Source organism: Meles meles, chromosome 4, assembly GCF_922984935.1.
Source record: "Meles meles chromosome 4, mMelMel3.1 paternal haplotype, whole genome shotgun sequence".
NCBI classification, from domain to species: domain Eukaryota; kingdom Metazoa; phylum Chordata; class Mammalia; order Carnivora; family Mustelidae; genus Meles; species Meles meles.
The window spans coordinates 40874504-40899989 of NC_060069.1; the positions used below are offsets into that span (position 1 = coordinate 40874504).

The 25486-nt window shown below is 39.7% G+C and overlaps 1 protein-coding gene across 1 annotated transcript in view; it reads right to left on the bottom strand.

The window, feature by feature from the left end:
* The window catches only part of HACD2 (3-hydroxyacyl-CoA dehydratase 2), a 120988-nt gene that overhangs the window by 65232 nt on the left and 30270 nt on the right, over nt 1-25486 (bottom strand). The window contains 1 exon segment of the mRNA XM_046003289.1: nt 20375-20393. Within this exon segment, the coding sequence (XP_045859245.1) occupies nt 20375-20393 (19 nt within the window).

Genomic DNA, 25486 nt, shown 5'->3' on the forward strand with positions numbered 1-25486 from the left:
TGATTAAGTTTCACGAGGAAAGCATGTCAAAAGCTAAGACAGACCAAAAGCTAGACCCCTTGGCCAAAGACTTAGCCAGTTGTGAATGCAAAGGAAGAATGTTTGAAGGAAATTAAAAATGCTACTCCAGTGAACTCATGAATGATAAGAAAGCAAAACAACCTTATCACTGATACAGAGAAAGACCGTGGTCTGGATATAAGGTCAAACCAGACACAACACTCCCTTAAGCCGAAGCCTAATCCAGAGCAGGGCCCTAACTCTCTTCATTTCAAGGAAGGCTGAGAGGTGAGGAAGCTGCAGAAGAAAAGCTGGAAGCCAGCAGAGGTGGGTTCATAAGATTTAAGGAAGGAAGCCATCTCTGTAACATGAAAGTGCAAGGGGAAGCAGCAGGTGTTGATGGAGAAGCTGCAACGAGTTCTCCAGAAGGTCTAGCTCAGATAACCCATGATGGTAGCCACACTAAACAACAGATTTTTCCATGTAGGTAACACAGTCTTCTGTTAGAAGAAGACGGCATTTAGGACTTTCACAGCTAGAGAAGAGAAGTCAATGCCTGGCTTCGAAGCCTCAAAGGGCAGGGTGATTCTCTTGTTAGGGGCTAATGCAGCTGATGACCTGAAGGTGAAGCCAGTGCTCATTTACCATTCCAAGATCCTAGGGCCCTTAGGAATTATGCTAAATCTGTTCTGCCTGTGTTCTGTAAATGGAACAACAAAGCTTGGATGACAGCACATTTGTTTACGACATATGGTTTACTAAGTAAGTCAAGCCCACTGTTGAGACCTACTTCTCAGAAAAAAAGATTTTTTTCAAAGTATAATGGCTCAATGACAATGTACCTGGTCATCCAAGAACTCTGAAGGAGATGGACAATGAGATTAACATTTTCATGCCTGCTGACACAACATCTATTCCGCTGCCCATGGATCAGGGAGTAATTTTGATTTTCAAGCTTTATTTTTTAGGAAATACATTTTGTAAGACTACTGCTGCCATAGGTAGATTTGTGTCTGATAGACCTGAGCAAAGTAAATTAAAAACCTACTTGGAGGGGCGCCTGGGTGGCTCAGTGGGTTAAAGCCTCTGCCTTCGGCTCAGGTCATGATCCCAGGGTCCTGGGATCGAGCCCCACATCGGGCTCTCTGCTCAGCGGGGAGCTGCTTCTCCCCCACCCCCTGCCTGCCTCTCTGCCTACTTGTGATCTCTGTCTATTAAATAAATAAATAAAATCTTAAAAAAACAAAAAACAAAACCTACTTGGAGGATTCACCATTCTAGATGCCATGAGAACATTCATGATTCATAGGAAGAGGTCAAAAGAACAGCATTCGCAGGAGTTTGGATGAAAGTTGATTCCAGCCCTCATGGATGACTTTGAGGGTCCAAGACTCCAGGGAGGAAGTAGGTACAATGTGGGGGGAACAGCAAGAGAACTAGAATTAGAAGTTGGGCCTGAAGATGCTGCAATCTCATGATAAAACTTTAATGGATGAAGGAAGGGCTGCTTCTTATGGGTGAGCAAAGAACGTGTTTCTTGAGATAGAAACTAATCCTGGTGTAGATGCTGTGAAGATTGCTGAAATGACAACAAAGAGCTTAGCATATGACATAAACTTAGTTGATAAAACAGCAGCAGCGTGTGAGAGAACTGACTTCAATCCTGAAAGAAGTTCTAAGGGTAAAATGCTATCAAACAGCATCGCATGCCACAGAGGAGCTGTTTGTGAAGGGAAGATTCAATCAGTGTGGCAAATTTCACTGTTGTCTTAATTTTAAGAAACTACCACAGCCACCCAACCTTCAGCAGCTGCCACCCTGATCAATTAGCAGCCATCAACATTGAGGCAAGACCCTCCACCAGAAAAAAGATTACAGCTCAAATGATGGTTAGCATATTTTATCAATAAAGTACTTTTACTTATTTATTTTTTAAAAGATTTTTAAAAAATTTATTTATTTGAGAGAGAGAGAGAGAGCGTGCCGAGTATGTGAAACCATGAGCAGTGGGTGGAGGGGGCGGGGGGAGCTGCAGAAAGAGAGGGAGAAGCAGCCTCCCCGCTGAGCAGGGAGGTGGCCATGGGGCTGGATTCTCGGACCCTGGGATCATGACCCCAGCTGAAAGCAGACATTTAACTGACTAAGCCACTCAGGCACCATAGCGATAAAGGATTTTTAAATTAAGGTATGTACATTGTTGTTTTAGACATAATGCTAGTGCACACTTAACTGACTCAGTACAGTGTAAGCATAACTTTTATATGCACTGGGAAACCAAAAATTCATTTAACTCTTCTAAATTGTGATATTCACTTCAGTGCAGTGGTCTGGAACCAAACCCACAATACCTCTGAGGTATGCCTGTGCATAGATTTGGCGTCCCTGATAAAGAAAAACAGAAAAATGGAACAGAACTAAAATTTAAAACTATAATCCAATAAAGCTTTCCAGAAATAAAAGGCCTGAATTTACATATCAAAAGGGCATACGAATTACCTAGGAATATTGCCCTATAATGGTCAACTCTACGGCATATCCTAGTAAATGTATTAGACTTTAAATATAATGAAAAAATCCTCAGTGATGTCAGCAAGGGGAAGAATAGGATTATCCAGTGCTTATCCCCTCAGAAAAACATTTGAACAACAATCCACGAACAAAAATACTTTCACAAGAGCTGAGAATTCCAAGGGATTACAGTATCTGGCTGAAGCAGAGACATAAGAAAACATTCAACGAAGAGAATAGGAAAGGCACTTTCCCATTACCTATGTCACCCCAGTCTCAAGCCTGGGCAATACAGTGTGGAGAAACATACCCTTTGTTGTAGGGTAGGGTGAGTGAAGGAAACACCCAACTTTATCACAGCACTAGACCTGCGCCTGTGGCCCCACCTGTAGAATCCAGCACTGGACTAGGCCCATGAACTTGGGCCCAGACTTCAGGCCCATCCCAGGGCCAGATAGGCCACCGAAGCCCCAGCTTCCAGGCTGGCCCCTGTGGACCCAGGATCCAAGCCTAACACAGCAGTCCCAGGCACCAAGCCCATTCTGGAGACCCAGATTCAGATCCATCCCAGTGTGCCCAGGCAACAGACCCACCTACCCACTAACCTAGGCATCTGGCCAGTGTGCCCAACTCCAGCAGCAAGCTCCTATGCAGACCCCCATTAGTCAGCCTGCCCAGAATCTCTGACCAGGTACACTGGTAGAGGGCTTTCCCTGTAAAAGCCAGTATATAAACACGGGAAAAAATGACTACTTTTTCAAATGCACAGACATCAATGCAAAGCCACAAGGGTCATGAATAATCAGAAAACACGACACCATCAAATAACAAAATAAAGTACCAATAATTGACCCTAAAGAAATGGAGAATTATGAACTGCCTGAAAAAGAACTCAAAATAATCATTACTTTAAACATAAATGAATTAAAGTCTACAATGAAAAGACAGACTGCATGGATAGAAAGAAAGATTCAACTATCTGATGCCTACAAGAGACTTGCTTTAGCTTTAAGGGTGAGAGTGAAGGTAGATATTCCATGCAAATGGAAACCAAGAGCACCAAAATGTATCAAATAGACTTTAAGTCAAAAACTGTCACAAGAGACAAAGACCACCATATAAAGATAAAGGAGTAAATTCATCAAGAAGATATAACAACTGTAAATATATTACATTTACATTAGAACATTACATTAGAACATCTAAATATATAAAGCAAATAATAACAGAACTGGAAAGAGAAACAAGATAGTAATACAGTAAGAGTAGAGGACTTCAATACCTCACTTTCAACAATGGATAGATCATTTTGACAGGTATCAGTAAGAGAGCAGAGAACAGTTACAACACCGTAGACCAAATGGTCCACATATACATATACAGAACATTCCATCCAGCAGAATACACATTCTTTGCAAAGTGCACATGGAACATTCTCCAGATTAGATCATAAGTTAGGTCACAAAACAAGTCTTAAAAATTTAAGAATACTACAATCATATTATCTTTTTTGACCACAATGGTATGAAACTAGAAACTAGTAACTTTTACAAAAGTAAAATTGGAAAATTAGAAACCAAAATGGAAATCAAAAAATATCTTGAGACAAATGACAACGGAAACACAACATACTAAAACATATGGGACGCGGCAAAAGCAGTTCTAAGAGAGAAGTTTATAGCAATAATGCTTATACTACAAAAGAAGATCTTGAATAAACAACCTAACTTCATGGAACCAGAAAAAGAACAAACTAAGGCCAAAGTAAGCAGTAGGAAGGAAATAATAAAGATCAGAGCAGAAATAAATGAAATAGAGACTAGAAAGGTAACACAAAAGATCAATGAAATGAAGGGTTTTTTTCTGCAAAGATAAAATTGACAAGCCTTTAGACAGACTAAGGGAATAAAAAAGGAAACCTCAAATAAATAATATTATAAATGAACAAAGAGAAAGCACAATTGGTACAACAGGAAGATAGAGGATCATTATAAGAAACCATGAACATTTATGTGCCAGCAAATTTGATAACCTAGAAATAATGGATAAATTCCTAGAATACTACTCACCAGGACTGAATTGCATAGAAACAGAAAAATCTCAACAGACCAATAATGAGCAAAGAGAATGAATCAGTAATCAAGAACCTCCAACAAAGAAAAGACCTGGACTTGATGGCTTGGCTGGCAAATTCTACCAAACATTTAAAGAATACCAATACTTCTCAAATCTGTCCAAAACACTGAACAGGAGGGAATACTTCCAAATTAATTTTATGAGGCCAGCATCATCCTGACACTAAAGCCAAGAAAGGAAACTGCAACAAAAGAAAATTATAGGCCCAAATTCCTCATGAACACAGATGTATAAATACTCAACAAAATACTGGCAAGGCAAATTCAACAGCAAAAATCATACACTATAATCAAGTGGGATTTACCTCTAGGATGAAAGAATGGTACAACAGATGCAAATCAATAAATGTAAAATACATTAACAAAATGAAGCATAAAAATTGTATGATAATCTCAATAGATGCAGAAAAGCATTTGACAAAATTCAAAAGCTTTTCATGATAAAAACTCTCAACAAATTAGGTAGAGAAGAAATGTATCTCAAATAATAAAGGCAATATATGACAAGCCCACAGTTAACATCATACCCAATGGTAGAAAGCTGAAAGCTTTTCCTCTAATATGAGGAAGAAGACAAAGATGCCCCTTCTTACCACTTCTATTTACTAGAGTACTAGGAGTCCTAGCTAGAGCAATTAGGGAAGAAAAAAAATAAAAGGCATCCAAGTCAGAAAGGAAGAAGCAAAATGGTCTATGTTTGCAAATGACATGGTCTTATATATAAAAAAAAATTTAGAGACTCTACCAAAAACCTGTTAAAACTAATAAATGAATTCAGTAAGGATGTAAGATATAAATTCAACATACAAAAATCTGTTGCATTTCTATACACTAACAACAAACTATCTGAAAAAGAAATTTTTTTAAAAATCCCATTTATAATAGCATAAAAAAATACTTGGTATAATTTTAACCAAGGGGATGAAAGATCTACAATTATAAATCTATAATTTACAAAAATTATAAAACATGGATGAAAGAAATTAAAGACACAAATAAATGGAAAGATATCCTGTATCTGTGGATTGGAAGAATACTGTTAAAATGTCCATACTAACCAAAGCAATCTAAAGATTTAATGTAATTCCTACCAAAGTTCCAATGGCATTTTTTTTTTTTACAGAAATACAAAAAAAAATTCTAAAACTTACAAGGAACTTAAAAAGACCCCAACTAGCCAAAGCAATCCTGAGCAAAACAAAGCTAGAGTTTTTGATTTCAAAATATACTTCAAAACTATAGTAATCAAAACATCATGGTATGAAAACAAAACCAAAACACCAGCATGGTATAGTCATATTAATAGACACATAGACCAAAGTAACAGAATAGTGAGTGAGTCCAGAAATAAAGCCATATAATAAGGTCAACTGATCTTTGAAAAAGGTGCCAAGAACACACAATGGGGAAAGGTTTCAATAACAGTGTTGAGAAAATTGGAGAGCCACATGCAGAAGAATGAAACTGGACGCCTATCTCACACTATACACAAAAATCAACTCATAATTAATTAAAGACTTAAATGTAAGATCCAAAACTGTAAAGCTACCAGAAGAAAACATAGGGAAAAAGCTCCTTCACATTGGTATGAACAATTATTTTTTGGATACTTTTTAGTTCTATGCAATCCCATTTGTCTATATTTTGTCACCTGTACTAAAAAGCTTCTGCACAACAAAGGAAACAATCAACAGAATGACGAGACAACCTATGAAATAAGACAATATATTTGTAAACCATACATTTGATAAGGGGTTAATAGCCAAAATATATAAGGAACTCAAACAATTCAATACCAAGAAGTACACAATTAGAAAATGGGCATCATGTCACTTATAGGAGGAATCTAAAAGAGTTGAACTCATATAAGTGGATAATAGAATGACAGTTGCCAAGAGCTGGGGAGATGGGGGAAATGGGGAGATGTTGGTGAAAAGGTACAAAGTTTCAGATATGCAGGATGAATAAGTTCTGTAGAACTAACGTACAGCATGGTGCCTATAGTTAATAATACTATATTGTACAATTGAAATTTTCTAAGTAGATCTGAGTAGATTTTAAATGTTTTACTACCAAAAAAACTATGCGAAATGATTAATTAGCTTAATTGTAGTAATCATTTAACAGTGTATGAATATATTAAAACCTCATACTGTATACTGTAAACATATACCATTTTTATTTGTCAATTATACCTTAAGAAGGGTGAGAAAAAAGTTCTTAAGGCTTTCAGGAAAAAAGACCAAATAACTTAAAAGAGCAAAATAATTAGGTTGGCATCAGACCACTCAAGAGAAACATATAGGCAAGGCAATAATGGAGCAGCATTTTTAAGAAATCTGAGAGAAGAAAATTGTGAACTGGCGATTTTACATCTAAACCGGTCCTCCAAATATTAAGGCTACAGAAAAAATCTTAAGCATGTACAAGCTAGAGGAATACTGTGCCCACAAGCCTTTCTTGAGAAACTACTTTTTGGGAAGGGCAATCTGACACCGGTCCTGAACGTTCCTGCACATTCCTGTAGGGTAAGCCAAAAAGGAAAGGCACTGAAGGCTTTCTACCCAGGTTGCTTCTTATGTTCTTGTCTGCATGGGGTACCTGTGAGGAGTAAGGAAGCATCTACTCACGCAAAGAGCAAGCTGCTTCCACTCACTATGAAACCAGTAAATTCCCAAGCTCCGTGTTCCTCCACTGCGTGCTCTTCGTACCCACTGGTCACAAATGAGCTTCTTGGCTTACGAGTGGGGTACTAACTGAGACAGCCCTCACAGTCCCCGACACTGCTAGAGGTGAGTTTCCTTCAACTAAAAGGTGACAGAACAATGAGTATTGGGTGGCTCAGTGGGTTAAGCCGCTGCCTTCGGCTCAGGTCATGATCTCAGGGTCCTGGGATCGAGTCCCGCTTTGGGCTCTCTGCTCAGCGGGGAGCCTGCTTCCCTCTCTCTCTCTCTCTGCCTGCCTCTCTGCCTATTTGTGATCTCTCTCTGTCAAATAAATAAATAAAATCTTAAAAAAAAAAAAAAAAAAAAAAAAAAAAAAAAGAACAGATAAGACCAAGACAAAGGAGAAGACAAGGCAGAAGAAATACAGATATATATTCCATGTTTAGAAAAAGCAAAAATAATGTAATTTAAAAAGCTGGGAGAAGAAGGGAGTGGGAAACATGGAAAGACAGAGGCCAGAGGTAGAGGGCAAGAGACAGCTTTAGAAATTGAGAAACGAGGTCACAGAAGTGTAAATAAGAAAACAGAGAACTAGGGGCACGTGGGTGGCTCAGTCAGTTAAGTCAGTTAAGCAGCTGCCTTCAGTTCAGGCCACAATACCGGGATCTAGTCCCTCATTGGGCTCCTTGCTCAGCGGGAAGCCTGCTTCTCCCTCTGTGGCACTGTCTGCCACTCTCCCTGCTTGTGCTCTCTGTCTGTCTTTCTGGCAAATAAATAAAATCTTAAAAAAAAAAAGAAAGAAAACAGAACTAAGGGCCTTTAAAAAGGTATAAACACAGGGGCACCTGGGTGACTCAAGTCAGTTAAGCAGCTGCTCTTGATTTCAGCTCAGGTCATGATCTCAGGTTGTGAGACTGAGCCCCACATCAGGCTCTGTGCTGAGCATGGAGCCCGCTTAAGATTCTCTCTCTCCCTCTAACCCTCTCTGTCAAATAAAGAAATCTTTAAAAAAGAAAACAAAAAATGATATAAATGCAAAGGTAACCATTACAACAAAACCTAGATACTAAAGCAAATAAAAGAACAAAAACAAAGCAAACACATCATGTAGGTAAACACAGCAAATATTACATGAGATATGTGGCAATCATAACATCAGGGTGACAGAGTAAGTCCAAATATCTGTCATAACAGTAACTGTGAATTGGCTTAAGTCACTTATCAAAGGAAGGAGATTTTCAGACCGGCTCACAAAACAAGACTCAACCTCTGATTAATACAAAATGATTCAGAAAGGCTGCAAAGAAGACATCTTTTAGTGCTAAAGGTCACAATTCATAATGAAGATTTAAAAGTTACATGCATCAAAGTTAGTTTAGCAAAGGTAGTTGCTAAAGCAGAAGCTATAGGAGAAAGAAGGAAAATCAGAAACACACTAATAATTAGAGGTTTTAATATTCCCAATCTCAGAGCAAAACAGATCATGTAGACAAAGAATAAGGATACAGAAGATCTAAAAAGAAAAAATTCCCAAGTGACCTTATGTATAAATACTGAATTTTACACCTTGATAGTAAATATGAAGTAGGAAGAGTGTATTTCTTCAAAATTGGTTGTGGAGAAAAACTGACCTGGCAATTATTTTATTTTATTGAGTAAAGAACATTATGAATGTCAAACTGGAAGTCCTAGCTACTACAGTTAAGAAAAACCAACAAACCCTGTAAAGTATACAGATTGGAAATGAAGGAATAAAATCGTTTTCATTCACAGATGACATGATTGTCTATGCAAAAAGTCCCAAAAAATCTATAAAATCACTCCTGGAACAAATAAACAAATATAGCAAGGTTGCAGGGCACGAGGCTAATATAGAAAAGTCCACTGCTTTCATACATACTAGCAGTGAACAACTGTAATTTGAATTTAAAAGGGCCATTTATAATAACATCAAAAAAAGGAAATACTTAGGTATAAATCTAACAAAACAATTTGTATGCAGAAAGCTACAAAACAATGATGAAAGAAACCAAAGAAGAACTAAATAAATGAAGAGCTATTCCCTATTTGTGAACCAAAAGACTCAATATTGTTAAGATATCAGTTCTTCCCAACTTGATCTACAGATTCAACACAATCTCATACAAATTCTCAGGAATCTATTTTGTAGAAATTAACATAATGATTCTAAAGTTTACATAGAAAAGTAAAAGACCCATACAATACTGAAGAAAGAACAAAGCTGGAGGAATAATACTACTGAATTTCAAGATTTACTATAATCAAGACAGTGTGCTATAGACAAAATAAGATGCAGATCAACAGAATACAACAAGAGAGCCAAGAAATAGACCAATACAAATATAATCAACTAATATCTGACAAGAGCACAAAGATAATTCAATGGAACAAGAATAATCTTTTCAACAAGTAGTACTAAAACAACTGCACATCCATATGCCCAAAAAAAAAAAAAAAAAAAAGAACATAGACTAGGTGTCTTTTACAAAAATTAACTCAAAACGGATCATAGACCTATCTGTAAAATGCAAAACTATAACATGTCTCGAAGAAAACCTACACGAATTTGGGTTTGGTGATGAATTTTAGATACAACATCAAAAGCAAGATCTATGAAAACAAAACAGCAGTTAAGATAGACTTTATTAAAATTAAAAACTTGTGGAGTGTCTGGGTGGCTCAGTTGGTTGGCATCTGCCTTCAGCTCAGGTCATGGTCCCAGAGTCATGGGTTTGGGCCCCACATTGGGCTCTGCTCAGTGGAGAGCCTACCTCTCCCTCTCCCTTTGCCTACCGCTCCCCCTCCTCACTCTCTCTCTTCCTCTCAGTCGAATAAATACATAAAAATCTTTAAAATTTAATAAATAAATAAATAGAATTAAAAACTTGAGCTTTGTGAAAGACACTATTAAGAGAATGAAGAAACAAGTCACAAACTGGGAGAAAATGCTGGCTAAATATATTATCTACATATGTATCCAAAATATAATAATGCTTTTTCCTTTTAAAGATTTTATTTATTCACTTGACTGACAGATCACTAGCAGGCAGAGCAGCCGGCAGAGGGAGAGGGAGGAGCAGGCTCCCTGCTGAGTGGAGAGCCTGACATCCCAGGATCAAAGGATCATGACCTGAGCTGAAGGCAGACCCTTAACTGAGCCACCCAGGCACCCCTTATAATAAGAGTTCTTAAATCTCAACAAGAAAACAGATGACCCAAATACAAAATGGGCAAAAGATCTGAATAGATACCTCATCAAAAACATACATAGATTGTAAATAATATGAAAAGATATACAATATCATCTATCAAGAAATGAATATTAAAACAAAAGATACCATTACACACATATTGGAATAGCTAAAACCCACAATACTAATTGCTGGCAATGATGCAGAGCAATGGCAGTTTCATTTCTGATGGGAATGTTAAGTGTACTGCCATTCTGGAAGACAATTTGGCAGATTCCTACAGAGTTAAACACAGTCCTATGACACAATCTACTGATTTGAAAATGCAAAAATTATCTTTTTGTGTGTACATGAAACCATGTACATGAATATTTACAGCATCTTTATTCATAATCATCCCAAATTGGAAGCAACCAAGATGTCCTTCAATAAATGAACAGATAAACAAACCCGTACATCCATACAATGGAATACTATTCAGAGATCAAAAGGAATGAGCTATCAAGCCATACAAAGAAATGGATAAATCTTAAATGCAGATTGTTAAAAGAACATAGTGAGATAGAAACTATTATTGACAGAAAAAAATTACTGGAAAGATGTTTGCCATGAATGGAGAAGAAAACAATCCTCTCCCAGGGAAAGCTGTACAGAGCTATAAAAAAAAGACATACCACTTCATACAAATATTCCTAAGCATTCTTGCTCCATTTATTATTTATTTAACCATTCAACTCCTGCCACAGAGTCATGAATCAAATAATTCTTTTGCTAAAGAGGACTCAAACTTTCGCCTTTTGGCTCAATGGAATTTACTCAACTCAGCCACTAGATGGTGGTTCCAGCTTCCTTGAATTAAACTTGCTTTTGAAGCTAAGAACATAAATGAAAGGTTTATCAACTTTAGATCGTCTCAAGCCATCTCACCAAAGAACTTCTGAGAAAAAAATTTTTCTTTTGGCCTGTCTTTTAATGAAGCAAATTAAGCTATTTTTAATTTTAAAGACACTTTGGTGCCTTAAGAAATATATTTATGGGCGCCTGGGTGGCTCAGTGGTTTAAGCCGCTGCCTTCGGCTCAGGTCATGATCTCAGGGTCCTGGGATCGAGCCCCGCATCGGGCTCTCTGCTCGGCAGGGAGCCTGCTTCCCTCTCACTCTCTCTGCCTGCCTCTCTGCCTACTTGTGATCTCTCTCTGTCAAATAAGTAAATAAAATCTTAAAAAAAAATATATATATATATATATTTATATGATAATTTCCTTCAGGGTAATGCAGAAAGTTCCAGTTTTTCATTACCTCTGATATCCAGAAAAATATCCATTTCTCTTTTTTTCTGGTACTTGATCATTCCCCAGTTTTAGCTATTGATTCATTACTATCTATTTTTATTAGGAGTCCTCCAGAAGAGCTGCCAAGAGAAAAATCTCCTCACTGATACAAGGGTGCCATCTAGTGATAACTATGGGTAAATGCATACCATAGAAAATGTGTGTGTGCTCACCTCCTATTTCAATTCTGTTTCGAGATGTGGCTTTCAAAATGCATCGAGCGGAAAAATTCCTGAAACTACAGTGCTTGAAACAGTACTGTTGAAATAGCTTCCTAATACTAATACTAGGTACACTGAAAGAGCTAGCCTACCCATCTTTTCTATCACTACTCAGATAACTGAAATTCATCTCTGAAGCTACATTAGTTTCATGGAATCTCAGAACATCAAGTTACAGGGAATGTTAGAGATAATCTGTTACCTAGTCCAACCTCTAGTTTTCAGATGTGAAAACTAAAGTCTAAAGAGAGGATATTGGACTTGCCACAAAACGAGTAGAGTTTCCAGTAGGCCTGGTTTGCCTTAGCCTGGTTCCTGAAGGACCAGATGCTACAATATTATCTTCCAGAGAAGATACTTTAAATATCTCAGTGACAGGTTTCTGTTCAAACCTAACCCCTAGTTGTTCCTACAAGGATGGCAGAGGGTAAAATTTCCCGATCAGGGCTCTCTTCATGGCTTTCCCTTCTCAACCCTGACAGGGCACAGAAGCCCTCAGAAATCAAGTTTTGCCTACTGATCATCAAGGCAGGAGCTGCAACAGCTCACTGAGTGCTAGCCACGTGCCAGGCAGTGCACGTGAGCTCTGGATTAAGTCTCCCACTTGCCCTGCTCAGGCACTTTGGGCTCCTAATGAACACACTCTATTTCTTCTTTCCCTTCATCTCGGTACATTCACACGGAGCAAGGAACAATGGACGGAGCTGGGTGTTCCAGGCAGAGAGACTGCATGTACAAAATTATGGAGGTGTGAAAGCACAAAGTTTTTTCAAAGAACAAGTGTTTTAGCTTTGGGTATCAGGAGCAGAAGTTACAGGTGCTAAAACTATCTGTCCTTCCTTCACTTCCTCTCCGGAGGGGACGAGGCAAAATTTGATCAGGAGGCAACAGAATGAAGAGCCAAGGCAGAAGGAAACCAAGCTAGGCTGGTGTGTAGGGCTTGACTGATGTGGGAAAGATTATGGTTTGACCATGGCCATATGGTCTTCATATAGGCTCTGGTTGTCAGGACACTGGGGAATGACTGACTGTACCTAACAAGTGACAAAGGCAGAATTGCAAAGATGTGAGGGTTGACTTTGGCAACCTCCTATCCCGGTCTTTAGCCCTCCTGCTGCTCCCCAGAACTCTCCAGGGGGGTCTCTTAGAAGCCTCCAGGCAGGGGAGACAGGATAGCCTGCTGGGAAAGGTTAAGTCCATTTTCCTCACCTCTAAAGGGCTCCTTCTCCCCTTTGTCACTGCCACCATGAACCATGCCTTCAGGTAGTTTAGTGAATCTGAACCTGAATCTAATTCTGAAACATTTTTAATCACTTTTGTGAGGGCATCAGAAAAATGGGCTGGAGAGGGGTGGGGGGTTCCCAAGGTTGAATACATTAAGAACAGGGTAGAAGACAGCACCTGTGTGACTGTGTCACCTCCCAGTAACAAAAGGGGAGGTAGATGACAGGATCTAGAATTTGTACTTTGGGGATCTGGGTATTTTTATACTGTTTGTATTTTGATACGCATTCCCTTTCTTCTCTTCTTTGTTATTTGGTAAATTCATTTAAAAAATGTCTACTGGGGGCGCCTGTGTGGCTCAGTGGGTTAAGCCTCTGCCTTCAGCTCAGGTCATGATCTCAGGGTCCTGGGATTGAGTCCCACATCAGGCTCTCTGCTTGGCAGGGAGCCGGCTTCCTCCTCTCTCTCTCTGCCTGCCTCTCTGCCTCCTTGTGATCTCTCTCTGTCAAATAAATAAATAAAACCTTTAAAAATAAAAAAAATGTTAACTAGGGGCACTGGGTGGCTCAGGTCATGATCCCAGGGTCCTGGGATCGAGCCCCACATCGGGCTCTCTGCTCAGCAGGAGGCCTGCTTCTCTGCCTACTTGTGATCTCTGTCTGTCAAATAAATACATAAAATCTTAAAAAAAAAATGTCAACTAACCTAAGTGGAACCAAAGAAAGCAGTTTTTGTTCACAGCCATACCCCTGTGGACTGGGCAGATATAGGGATGGAAAGGAAATTCCAGGTATGCAAATACAGAGGAATTATCCTTCCCTTCCAGGATGCTTTCTTTCCAGAATTCTCTTCCACTATAATAATATGGAGGGTTCTGGGTCTGGTTTTAATAATATGTGGTAACAGTTCCCCCTCACAATACTGCACTGTAAGTAACCACTAAAAGTTTGACCCTGTCAAAGTTGAGGGGAGGGGTAGAAGTGTTACAGTTTGATGAGGATTTAATTCACTCTAATTGGCGGAAGGGAAAAGATTTCCGGTAGGAGATGTGGTCTTCAGTGCTCATCTCCCCAGTAGCTGCTCCTCTTCCTCCCTGGCACCATTTGTTACCTAATAAAGTCAGGTGTGAAGCCATATCCTACCTACTAATATTAATACAATAGCAAATTTCTTAAAATTCACTTTTTAAAAATAAATAACTAAAAGAAAAGGTGTCATTAGTTTGAGAGAGAAGTGCAAGCTGGCCCATACAGTAAATATTTGAAATCACAGATCCAGAATATCTTAGTAAAAAGGCTCTGTCCTTGTCTGTTGAGGTTATCAAAGCGCTAATACTCAACATTAGACATAATACCCTCTGGGCTATGACTGAGTTTGTTTTACACTTTTCGATCAGAAGACAACTTCCAAAGTTATTGATATTGACAGTATAATTTCTGACATGAAGGTTAAAATCAGTGCAACATGTCTCACCAAAAGTATCTTCAGCTCTAGTCCCTCTACCTCTACTTTCCATCCCAACAAAAAAGGAGAAGCACCTGCCAGAGTTGGCTGAGAGTCACCCCATGTCCCATATACCTCTTCCACATCTAATCTGAAGCACAACATGGGAAAATAGGTAATGACTTCCTTCAGCACAAACTGTCCCACATGAATAAAGAAACCAGAACTATTCTCTATGGCCTTATAAAAGACAGGTCTCAAGTGTTTTTGTTGTTTTTAATTTCTCATTTCCAAAAAGAAAAATGCTGCATAAACATAAAGCACTACAGACCTTGGGTTGAGGGCTGCAACCACAACATTTAAGAAATACTTGTCTCAGAGAAAAGCAAATACTGCATTATCTCACTCATATATGGAATCTGAAAAAAAGAAACCCCAAACCAAACCCACAGATAGAGGACAGACTGGTGGTGGCCAGAGAGTGGGAGTGGAGGAAATGGGTGAAGACAGTCAAGAGACGCAAACTTCCAGTCAGAAGATAAGTAAGTCCTGGAAAAGTAATGTATACCATGGTAACTATAGTTAGTACTGTATTTTATTTGAAAATTACTAAGAGAGTCATCTTAAAAGTTCTCATCACAAGAAAAAGAGCTTATAACTATGTGAGGTTATGGGCATGAACTAAATTTATTGTGTCATCGTTTGGTAATGTATACATTTATCAAATCATTATGTTGTACACCTGAAACAAATACAGTGTCAGACATCAATTATATCCTACTTAAAAAAAGAACACATCCCCAATACATGTTCAAAACCCCCCAACCCCTCAAAATAACTCATCTCTATATTACCAATGGAGAACAAACCACCAATTTTGAAATAATTGGGGCATGGGAAACCTTTTGCATGGACAGAAGGCTTGACTTCTTATAGAAATGAGCCCCTCATACAGAATTTTAATTTATTGTTTCTGGAAGCTATGTTTACCCACTTGCACTGTCACAACTATGAACTAGAAGCAGCTCTAACTTATACTAGGAATATGTGGTCCTGAAGCACTTACTTACATAGAAATTATAATTTAAGAAAACTAAAAAGTTATGCTTATATAAATATTAAATATCACATGATGGACAGTAACTCAACGTTGCTTTAGTTAATAATCACAGCTCCCATTTTAGAGGGACAGTTTTCAGCACTGCCATGTTTTAGTCACTATGCTAAGTATTTCTCATGCATGTCCCTTTCATTTGCACAATGACCCTACGAGGTGGGCACCATCCCCCTCTAGGTGATGAAGAAACAAGGCAGAGCAACTGAGTCACTTCCTAATTGAGTCACACCACTAATAATTAACCAGGTCTGATGAAGGTCCAGACTTTTCACCTATAGTACATAAACTAAACAGTCTGTAAAATCAGGCTCCAAAACAAGTTTTTTGTTTTGTTTTGTTTAAGATTTTATTTATTTGACAGAGACACCAAGAGAGGGAACACAAGCAGGGCGAGGAGAGGGAGAAACAGGCTCCCCTCTGAGCAGGGAGCCCAATGCGGGGCTCCATCCTAGGACCCTGGGATCATGACCTGAGCCGAAGGCAGATGCTTAATGACTGAGCCACCTAGGCGCCCCATTCTTATTTTTTAAAAGAACTGAAAACACTTTGCAACAAGTGTTGGAAAATGTCACCAGGATTTGGTAATATTATGATCAAATGTTCACTGAGCTCCCAGTAGGCACCCTGTATTGCTAGATTCTGGGTTACAGAAATCAATAAGAAATAGTTCTCATTTCTGAAAATATTCAGTGATGTTGGTGGGGGACACAGGTATAGTGACAGACCATAATACATGGCAGAAAGTATAACAACAGGGAGATGCAGGATATTACAGAAAGATGAGAAATGGTACTTAATCTAGCCATTGCGTGGCAGGAAGTTTACTGGAGGAAGAATGGTGAAGAGTTGCCAGCCGAAGAGGGTGGGCTGCTCATCCCAGACCGAGAGCAGAGCCTGGCATGGACTAGAGGCAGGAAGTAGGGCAGTAGTACGATAACAGGGGAGACTTGCAAAAAGGTCCAGGTGGTTGAATCATGGAGTGAGAGGCAAGACACAGGTAAGGCTGGGGAGGCGGGCAGGGTCCAAATCATGAAGTTGAAATGAGTGACGGGTTTTAAGGAGGGAAACAAGCTCAGAATTATCCTTTAGGGGTCGCTCAGTGGGTTAAGCCTCTGCCTTTGGCTCACATTATCTCAGGGTCCTGGGATCGAGCTCCGCATCAGGCTTTCTACTCCGCAGGGAGCCTTCTTCCCCCTCTCTCTCTGCCTACTTGTGATCTCTCTCTCTCTCTCTGTCAAATGAATAAGTAAAATCTTTAAAAGAAAAAAAAAAGAATTATCCTTTAACTAAATTAAATCCCTTACAGGCTATGTGAAGTATGGGCTTAGAGTCACACAGCCCAAGGTTCAACTCCTGGCTCTAAGCTTATTAACTGTGAACTTCGGCAAGACACAAAACCTTCTAAGGGGGCGCCTGGTGGCTCAGTTGGTTAAGCGTCTGCCTTCAGCTCAGGTCGTGATCTCAGGGTCCTGGGATTGAGCTCACTGGGGAGTCTGCTTCTCCTTCTCCCTCTCCCCACTGCTTGTGCTTGTGTTCTCTCTCTCAAATAAATAAATAAAATCTTAAAAAAAAACCCAAAAACCTCTAAGCTTTAGTCTTGTCACCTGTAACATTGGGGGGGGGGGGGGCGGTAAATGAGGTAATGAATATAAAGCACTGGAACACAGTAAATGCTCCATAAAGGGGAGCTCTTACTATTGCTGTTAATATTAAAAGACTAGAAGTTCAGGGAGACCCATAAGGGAGCCTAGATGAGGCACACTGAGGTCCTGAATAGTAATGAAAAAAACTGGACAATCTGAAACATATGCAGGAAACAGAAATGATAAAATGTGATGACCACCTGGCTATGGGAGTAGGGGTGCGAGGGGAGGAAGAGTGGTCAGTGAGCTCTAGGTCTAGGTTAGGTGACTAAAGGCCAGTGACTGGTGGTACCCTTGACAAGGAGAGTAAGGGAGGCAGAACAAGCCTGGGAATCTGACTCATATGGAGGAGGAAGTGTGTGTTTGGAAGTAGATAGCCAGCAGGCAAAGGGATGATCTGGAGTCTAGGGTGCAAAGGAGGCTTGGAGTTAAAAAAGGGGGTGTCACAAGTATCTCACAGCATGGGAAGAGAAGAGATCACCCACAGAGGCCATTTTCAGTCAGAAGAGCAAAGAGTTAGGCCAGACCCTCGGAAAACCCATGGTGAAGAGTCAAGGAAAGAAAGAAAAGCCCCCAAAGAAAGAAGAGAACCACAAAGTACAAGAAGAGCCAGAATAGCTCAGTGTAATGGAAACTGAAGGAGCAGGACCTAATGGAGGGAGTCATCAGTAGTGCCCATGTAGTCGAGAAGTCCAGTAAGTTTCAAACATCCTCAGAATTTAGCAGAAACTGTTGATTTTAGACCAAAGAGCACTTTTACTAGGACAAGGATATCCAACTGCTGGTCTAAGGTATTACTGGGAGTGAGGAAGTGGAAAGCGTCCACTGTAAATCTGGTAAAAGAGATAGAGAGGAATTAAGTAGCGGTAAGGGAGGAATGTAGGGTCAAAGATTAGGTTACAAATTATTTTTAGGATGGCGTACCTGAGCATTTTGTGAGAAGGAAAAGGTGGATGACAGAGAGTGATGATGCGGGAGAGAGAATCACTGATACAGCAAGGTCCTTGAGGAACTAAAAAGGAATTTTTAAGTATCCACTATGTGTCAGGCACCATGGGGACACTTGTCCACAAATTGTCAGAGCAGAGTGTGGCACGAACACTACTCTGGAGCGTATCCGTTCAGAGGAGTTCAGAAGGGGGCCCATCTGACTGGGGCTTTCCTGAACCAAGCTTGTGCCTGCTCACCTTTCTACTCTCATTGTCCAACCCAGTGTCTGGCACCCACCTGCCAGGCATTCGGTAACGTTCCTGATATGAATGAATACAGACTGGTCAGAAACTTTATTTCTAGGGGCAGAAATTTTAAAGTGGTATGAAAATACATTCTAAGAAAAAGGAAATTGGGGCACTAAAATATAATAAAATACGTACTAAAATGTAGCACACATGCTCAGAAAACATGCATCTAAAGACAGCTGAAGGTTAGGAGAATGGGGAGAATGGAACACAGTGTTCAATCACATGGAAAAGGCCTGAAATGGTTCTAGGACTCTCTCTGGCCAAATGTACCCCCTAATCCGCAAGCTTATGCTTAAAATTCATTTAACCATCTAAGAAGGGACAAAACTGTTCATCTCAAAATTGCAGATAAAGGATTAAAAAGGAAATGTGTGTGAAATGATACATCAGCTAAAACCACTTTACTGGCTATGTGACACAGCCCAGGTCCCATAACCTCTAAGAAAGCAGACCGTGTGGCAGATGAGACCCCAAGCCCTTTTCAAATCTCTTGCTCAAAGGTTCTAAAGCAGTGATTCTTATTCTTTTGGGGATCACATACTCCTGTGGGAACCTAATGAAAGCTACATATTCTACCCAGCCACTCTTCAAATAAATGTAGACACAAGCACACAAAATTCCGCAAATCATGAGAAACCCCTGACTGTAGACCTTCTTCCTAGCAGGAAATAAGCCAAGGTGCAGCTGTTTACAATGAAGATGCTTTGTCTTCCTTAAAATTAATGGAACCAGGTATCAGAGTGACCCTGCAAGACCTACAGGGGATAGCTTGCTGCATGTCCACCTATGTGTCCTTCTGAACCAAGCCTCCTCATCTCTGAACTCCACAGTGCCAAGCGCTGTACCCTGAATATAGTAAGTACCCACTTAATTTGTGAATTAAGTTGAAAGGATCAAATATGGTTCTGGAGTTTTCAGACATTTGGTGCTTCCTGAGGTCAACTGCAAATCCTCCCTTTCAGAGACAAGTCTAAACTCACAGAAACCACCATGGGCTTACTCTACAGAATCTGTCAAATTTCCAGAACTGATGTCTATTTGATTAGAAGGGTCTAGCCCACTCCAGACAAGAAGCTATACCTCAGTTCTGAAGCAGAATTTGATGACCCAACTCTTCCCCCGCTAAAGAAAACACACTTAACTGCTTTTTGTAGAAATTCCTAACACTTATACAACCCTTTATACTTAGATTTTTCCAATCCCTCTTACCTTCATTCAGTATTCATTTGGGAGATGGCAATATATGTAGTACTCCATTTCCAAACATAAGAAAAGAGCATATAATATTTAAGTGATCACAGAGAGGGCTTTCCACATAGCCCAGAACCAGGACCCCAAGCCACACTTTAATGAATGTGCGAGTGCTCCTGTCATCCTTATAACAAGGTGAGAGGGGCCTCTTTACATTGACAGAGTGAAACACCTGTGACATTTAATAAATTGTTCAATGATAACACCTAGTAGTACCTGTCATTTAAGAAACCAAAAGCCATGCCAACATAAACAATTTTATATACAATGATTAAATAGTTTTGTTTTTTCAATATTCAGTCATAATCAAATTGACCTATTACTTATGACTTTTTAAAAAAGCAGAGCCCACTGTATATAGTAGGAGGAAAATTCCATACTTACCTACTGCACAATGTAAAATCTAGAGAAAAAAGGGGGGGGAGAATTAGTAAAGATCAATAAAAACATATAGTTCCTATAAACTTTTCAGTATTAGACTTGAAAAACACATTTCATTTTTAAATTTGGTTATTTAACAAAATGTACATTCTTATTTATTTTTGTTTGTTCCCTTTTAGTTTGTGAATCTGTGGAAGATTTCCTAAGGAACAAATCTTACCCAGTAGTCTACCAGATGTCATGAATCTCTTTTACAATACATAAATTGGTAAGAGCAGTAGGTGTCCCTCTTTCATGTCCCATATTCTACAGAACAGAATGGTCACAGACTACAAAACACAGAGTCAGAAGAGCCTTTGTTGGCTCTTCTTACCCGGCAGGCCCTTCAATGCAGATATTCATTCAATCTACAAAGCTCCACAGTGAGACTCCATCTTGTCTCACTTGGTGACCTCATTACAGACATTTTCCTAGTCCAATATGTGACCCTAGATTTCTTCATGCTCCAGGCCCACACTGCAAACTGGCTTTGGACATCTCCATCTAGGTGTACTAGCAGCACCTCAAACATGGCATGTCTCTTCAAGAAACTCCCCTTTCCTTCCCTCATACCTGCTATGCTTTTTGATCATCAGCCTCCCAGTCTCCCAAGTTCAGCTGTTCTCTTGTTCCCTCACCTACAAGTCCTACTAGTTTCTAAGTCCTACCTTCTGGCATCAGTCTTCCCTGTTTTTATTTCCAGTGCCTTGGGTGAGACTGCTATCTCCTCTCCTTCTCAGTGGTCATCCAAGTGACCAATAGGTTATTGTAAATTGTCTTCTAATCCATCCTTTATATGGCATTGCTTTAACCCTGGTGTTGGTTTCGGTAAAGATGTAATCTAAGGAGCTGGGTTCGAGATGGTGGTGTAGCAAGACCTGAACTCACCTCCTCTGTGGATACAAATCTATAGCTAACTGTAGAATAATCCTTCCTAAAAGGGACCTGAAAGTTCAATGAACAGGAACCTTCAAAACAAAGAATAAAAAGATAGCAGCAGGATGGGAAAGAGAGGCAGAAACACAGACTGGCTAGGGAATAAAACAAACCCAGCTATGGTGGGTCACAATTGGGAGGGGTATCAAAAGTATAGATTTTTCCCAGAGGATCAAAGGTACCTGAGTTCTATATCTGGCACCCAAATCCCTAGATCCTGCACAGGAGAGACAAGCCCCCAAAACACTAGGCTCTGAAAATCAATAGGAATCACCTTTACGAGGTCTATAAACCTGCAGGAAACAGAAAACCTGATCTTAAACGGCCCATACACAGACTCACTCATCCCAGAAGCCAGTGCAAAACATCAACTTGAAGAGCACGTAGAGCACAGATTAAGGAGAATCATTTGCTAACCTTAAAAGCATCTTCCTGAAGAGGCAGGAAACAGCAGGGACTCTCTCTGGAAACTGACACCAGTGGGAGCAATTTTTGCAATTCAAGTCTACCTTACTAATATGGGTGCTGGTGGGCACCATTTTGGAATTCCTCTAAAATTCTAGTAACAGTGGGAATACCCCGTACAGCACCCTGCCCACAGACACCCTGCAGCAGCGGCAGACACCTGCAGCCCAACCAAGTGTCAGAGTAGCCCACCAACCACAGCCCCAGGCCCTGCCACAGCAGGAGGGCACACATAGCCCACAAAGGGGATACCCCTTGAGCACCTGTTTTGGTGACTAAGAGATTGTATTTCTGGGCCAAATAGTACCATCGCCTATATAAGGTCACTCATTCAAGACTGGGAGAGGTAGCTGACTTACCTCATCTAGAGAAACAAACACAAAGAGTTAGGCAAGATGAGGAGACAGAGTAATATGTTCCAAAGAAAAGAACATGACAAAAATCGCAGAAAAAGAACCAAATGAATCACTGATGAGCAATCAGCCTGATTTAAAAAGTTCAAAGAAATTATCATAAAAATGCTCAGTAAACTCAGTAGAAAACTGGTTGAACACAATGAGAACTTAAACAAAGATAAAGAAAATTTACGAAAGTACCAAACAGAAATTTGAAAAATAAACCGGAAGGGTTCAAAAGCAGACTGGATAAAGTAGAAGAATGCATCAGCAAGGTGGAAGACAAAGCAAGGGAATTTGCCCAGAAAGAATAGCAAAATGAAACTAAAAAATTGAGATGAGTCAAACAGATAGAAGGGATGAAGAAGTTCAAACTTTTGGTTATAAAATAAATTAAGAATTCCAAACACCTACAAATCCAACAGGAGATCGAAGAGAAGAAGAGCAGCAATTCTAGAAACAGAAAATTGACCACATTCTGAAAGGTAGAAACGGCGGAGAAGTGAATCCAAAGTGACGGGAAGACAGACTGCAGGGGAGGGGCCGGCTCCTGGCAAGCAGCTGAGCAACAGAGCACAAAATCAGAACTTTTAAAAGTCTGATTCACTGAGGGACATCGCTCCAGAGGCTAAGCTGGGGTGAAGCCCAGATGGGGACAGCGTGGTATCAGGTCCTGCGGGGTCACAGAAGGATCAGGGGTATCAGAGTATCTCAGAGTGCGTAGGTATTAGAGCAGGGAAGCTAGCTATAGGGAGGGAGCTGAGGAGTAAGCTCTCAACTCGGGGTTACCTTGAACCGTAATCCGTGGCACAGTCAGGCCACTGCTCTGTTAGCAGGGACCCCACAAGATCCGGGGAGAACCCCCCCTCCCCCCGGAAGAGTGGCAGGGATCTGCTGGGTTTGGAGACGCCAGGCGGGGCTGTGTGCCAGAGACGGAGGAGACACTTAGTCTCAGGCTGGGTGAGCTTGGAGCACAGCTCGAGGCCAGAGAGATGGGAGTGATTGAGCGCTTTTCTCTGAGGGTGCACTGAAGACTAGGGCCCTAAGAAGACTTGACTCCTCTGGGCCAGAGATTGGGAGGCTGCCATTTTCATTCTTGTCCTCCAGAACTCGGCAGAAAGTGTTCAGGGAACAAAAGCTCCCAAAAGCAAGCCCACGCGTATCACTAAGTCCGGCCCCTGGTAAGGGTGGTGCAATTCCGCCTTGGACAAAGTCACTTGAGAATCACTACAACAGGTCCCTCCCCCAGAAGATGAGGAAGAAATCCAGCCAAGACCAAGTTCACTTACCAAGGAGAACAGCGGAATTCCAGAGGAGGAGAAAGCAAAGCACAGAATTCATGGCTTTCTCCCCATGATTCTTTACTCTTGCAAAATTAATTAATTTTTTTAATTTTATTTTTTTCTTATTCTAAAATTTTTTTAACTTTTACTCTTTCCTCTTTTAACATTTTTAACTAGTTTATCTTAACAATACATTTCATAAAAAAAAATCTTTTTTGAACCTTCATTATTATAGTCATATTTTATCCTTCATTGTATCTAACTTTCTATTTTGTATAGATATAGGGTTTTTTCTTCTAAAAAATTTGGGATACAACTTCTTCTAATAGATCAAAATATACCCTAAATCTAGCACAGGGCTTGGTTCTAGTCTCCAGCCTGAGCAAATTCTCTCCATTTTCTTTTTCTTTATTTTCCCAACCAACTTATCAACTACTTTTTTAGAAATTAAAAAAAATTTTTTCATCTTTATAGTCATATTCCATCCCTTCATCGTGTTTACCCTTATTCTGTGTATATACACAAAATAAGGGTATATATATGTATACATATATGTATATATATATACGTATATACATACACACACACATACACACACACACACACACACATATATATATATGTTTTTCATTCTTAAAAATTTTGAGAGGTAGTTTCTTCTAAGAGACCAAATACTCTCAAAATTAAGTGGGTGACTCTAGTCTAATATATATATTTTCTTTTTTATATTTTTTCCTTTTATTTAAAAAATTTTTTTTTCTTCTGAACTTCTTTTTACCCCCCTTTCTTCCCCGACAATTTGGGATCTCTTCCCATTTGGTTAAAGCACATTTTCCTGAGGTCTTTGCCACCCTTTTAATATTTTATTCTCTCCTTCATATATTCTTATCTGGGTAAAATGACAAGGCAGAAAAACTCACCACAAAAAAAAGAACAAGAGGCAGTACCGAAGGCTAGGGACCTAATCAATACGGATATTGGTAATATGTCAGATCTAGAGTTCAGAATGATGATTCTCAAGGTGCTAGCTGGGCTCGAAAAAGGCACAGAAGATATTCGAGAAATCCTGTCTGGAGAAATAAAAGCCCTTTCTGGAGAAATAAAACAACTAAAATCTAACCAAGTTAAAATAAAAAAAGCTATTAATGAGGTATAAGAAAAAATGGAGGCTCTTACTGCTAAGATAAATGAATCAGAAGAGAGAATTAGTGATATAGAAGACCAAATGACAAAATAGAGAAGCCGAGCAAAAGAGAGACAAACAACTACTGGACCACGAGGGGAGAATTCGAGAGATAAGTGATACCATAAGATGAAACAACATTAGAATAATTGGGATTCCAGAAGAAGAAGAAAGAGAGAGGGGAGCAGAAGGTATTGTAGAGAATTACTGTAGAGAATTTCCCTAATATGGCACAGGGAACAAGCATCAAAATCCAGGAGGTACAGAGAATACCTCTCCAAATCAATAAAAATAGGTCCACACCCCGTCATCTAATAATAAAATTTACAAGTCTTAGTGACAAAGAGAAAATCCTGAAAGCAGCCTGGGACAAGAAGTCTGTAACATACAATGGTAAAAATATTAGATTGGCAGCAGACTTATCCACAGAGACCTGGCAGGCCAGAAAGGACTGGCATGATATATTCAGAGAACTAAATGAGAAAAACATGCAGCGAAGAATACTATATCCAACTAGGCTATCATTGAAAATAGAAGGAGAGATAAAAAGCTTCCAGGACAAACAAAAACTACAAGAATTTGTAAACACTAAACCAGCTCTACAGAAAATATTGAAAGGGGTCCTCTAAGCAAAGAGAGAGCCTAAAAGTAGTAGATCAGAAAGGAACAGAGACAATATACAGTAATAGTCACCTTACAGGCAATACAATGGCACTAAATTCATATCTCTCAACAGGTACCCTGAAAGTAAGTGGGCTAAATGTCCCAATCAAAAGACACAAGGTATCAGAATGGATAAAAAAGATAAGATCCA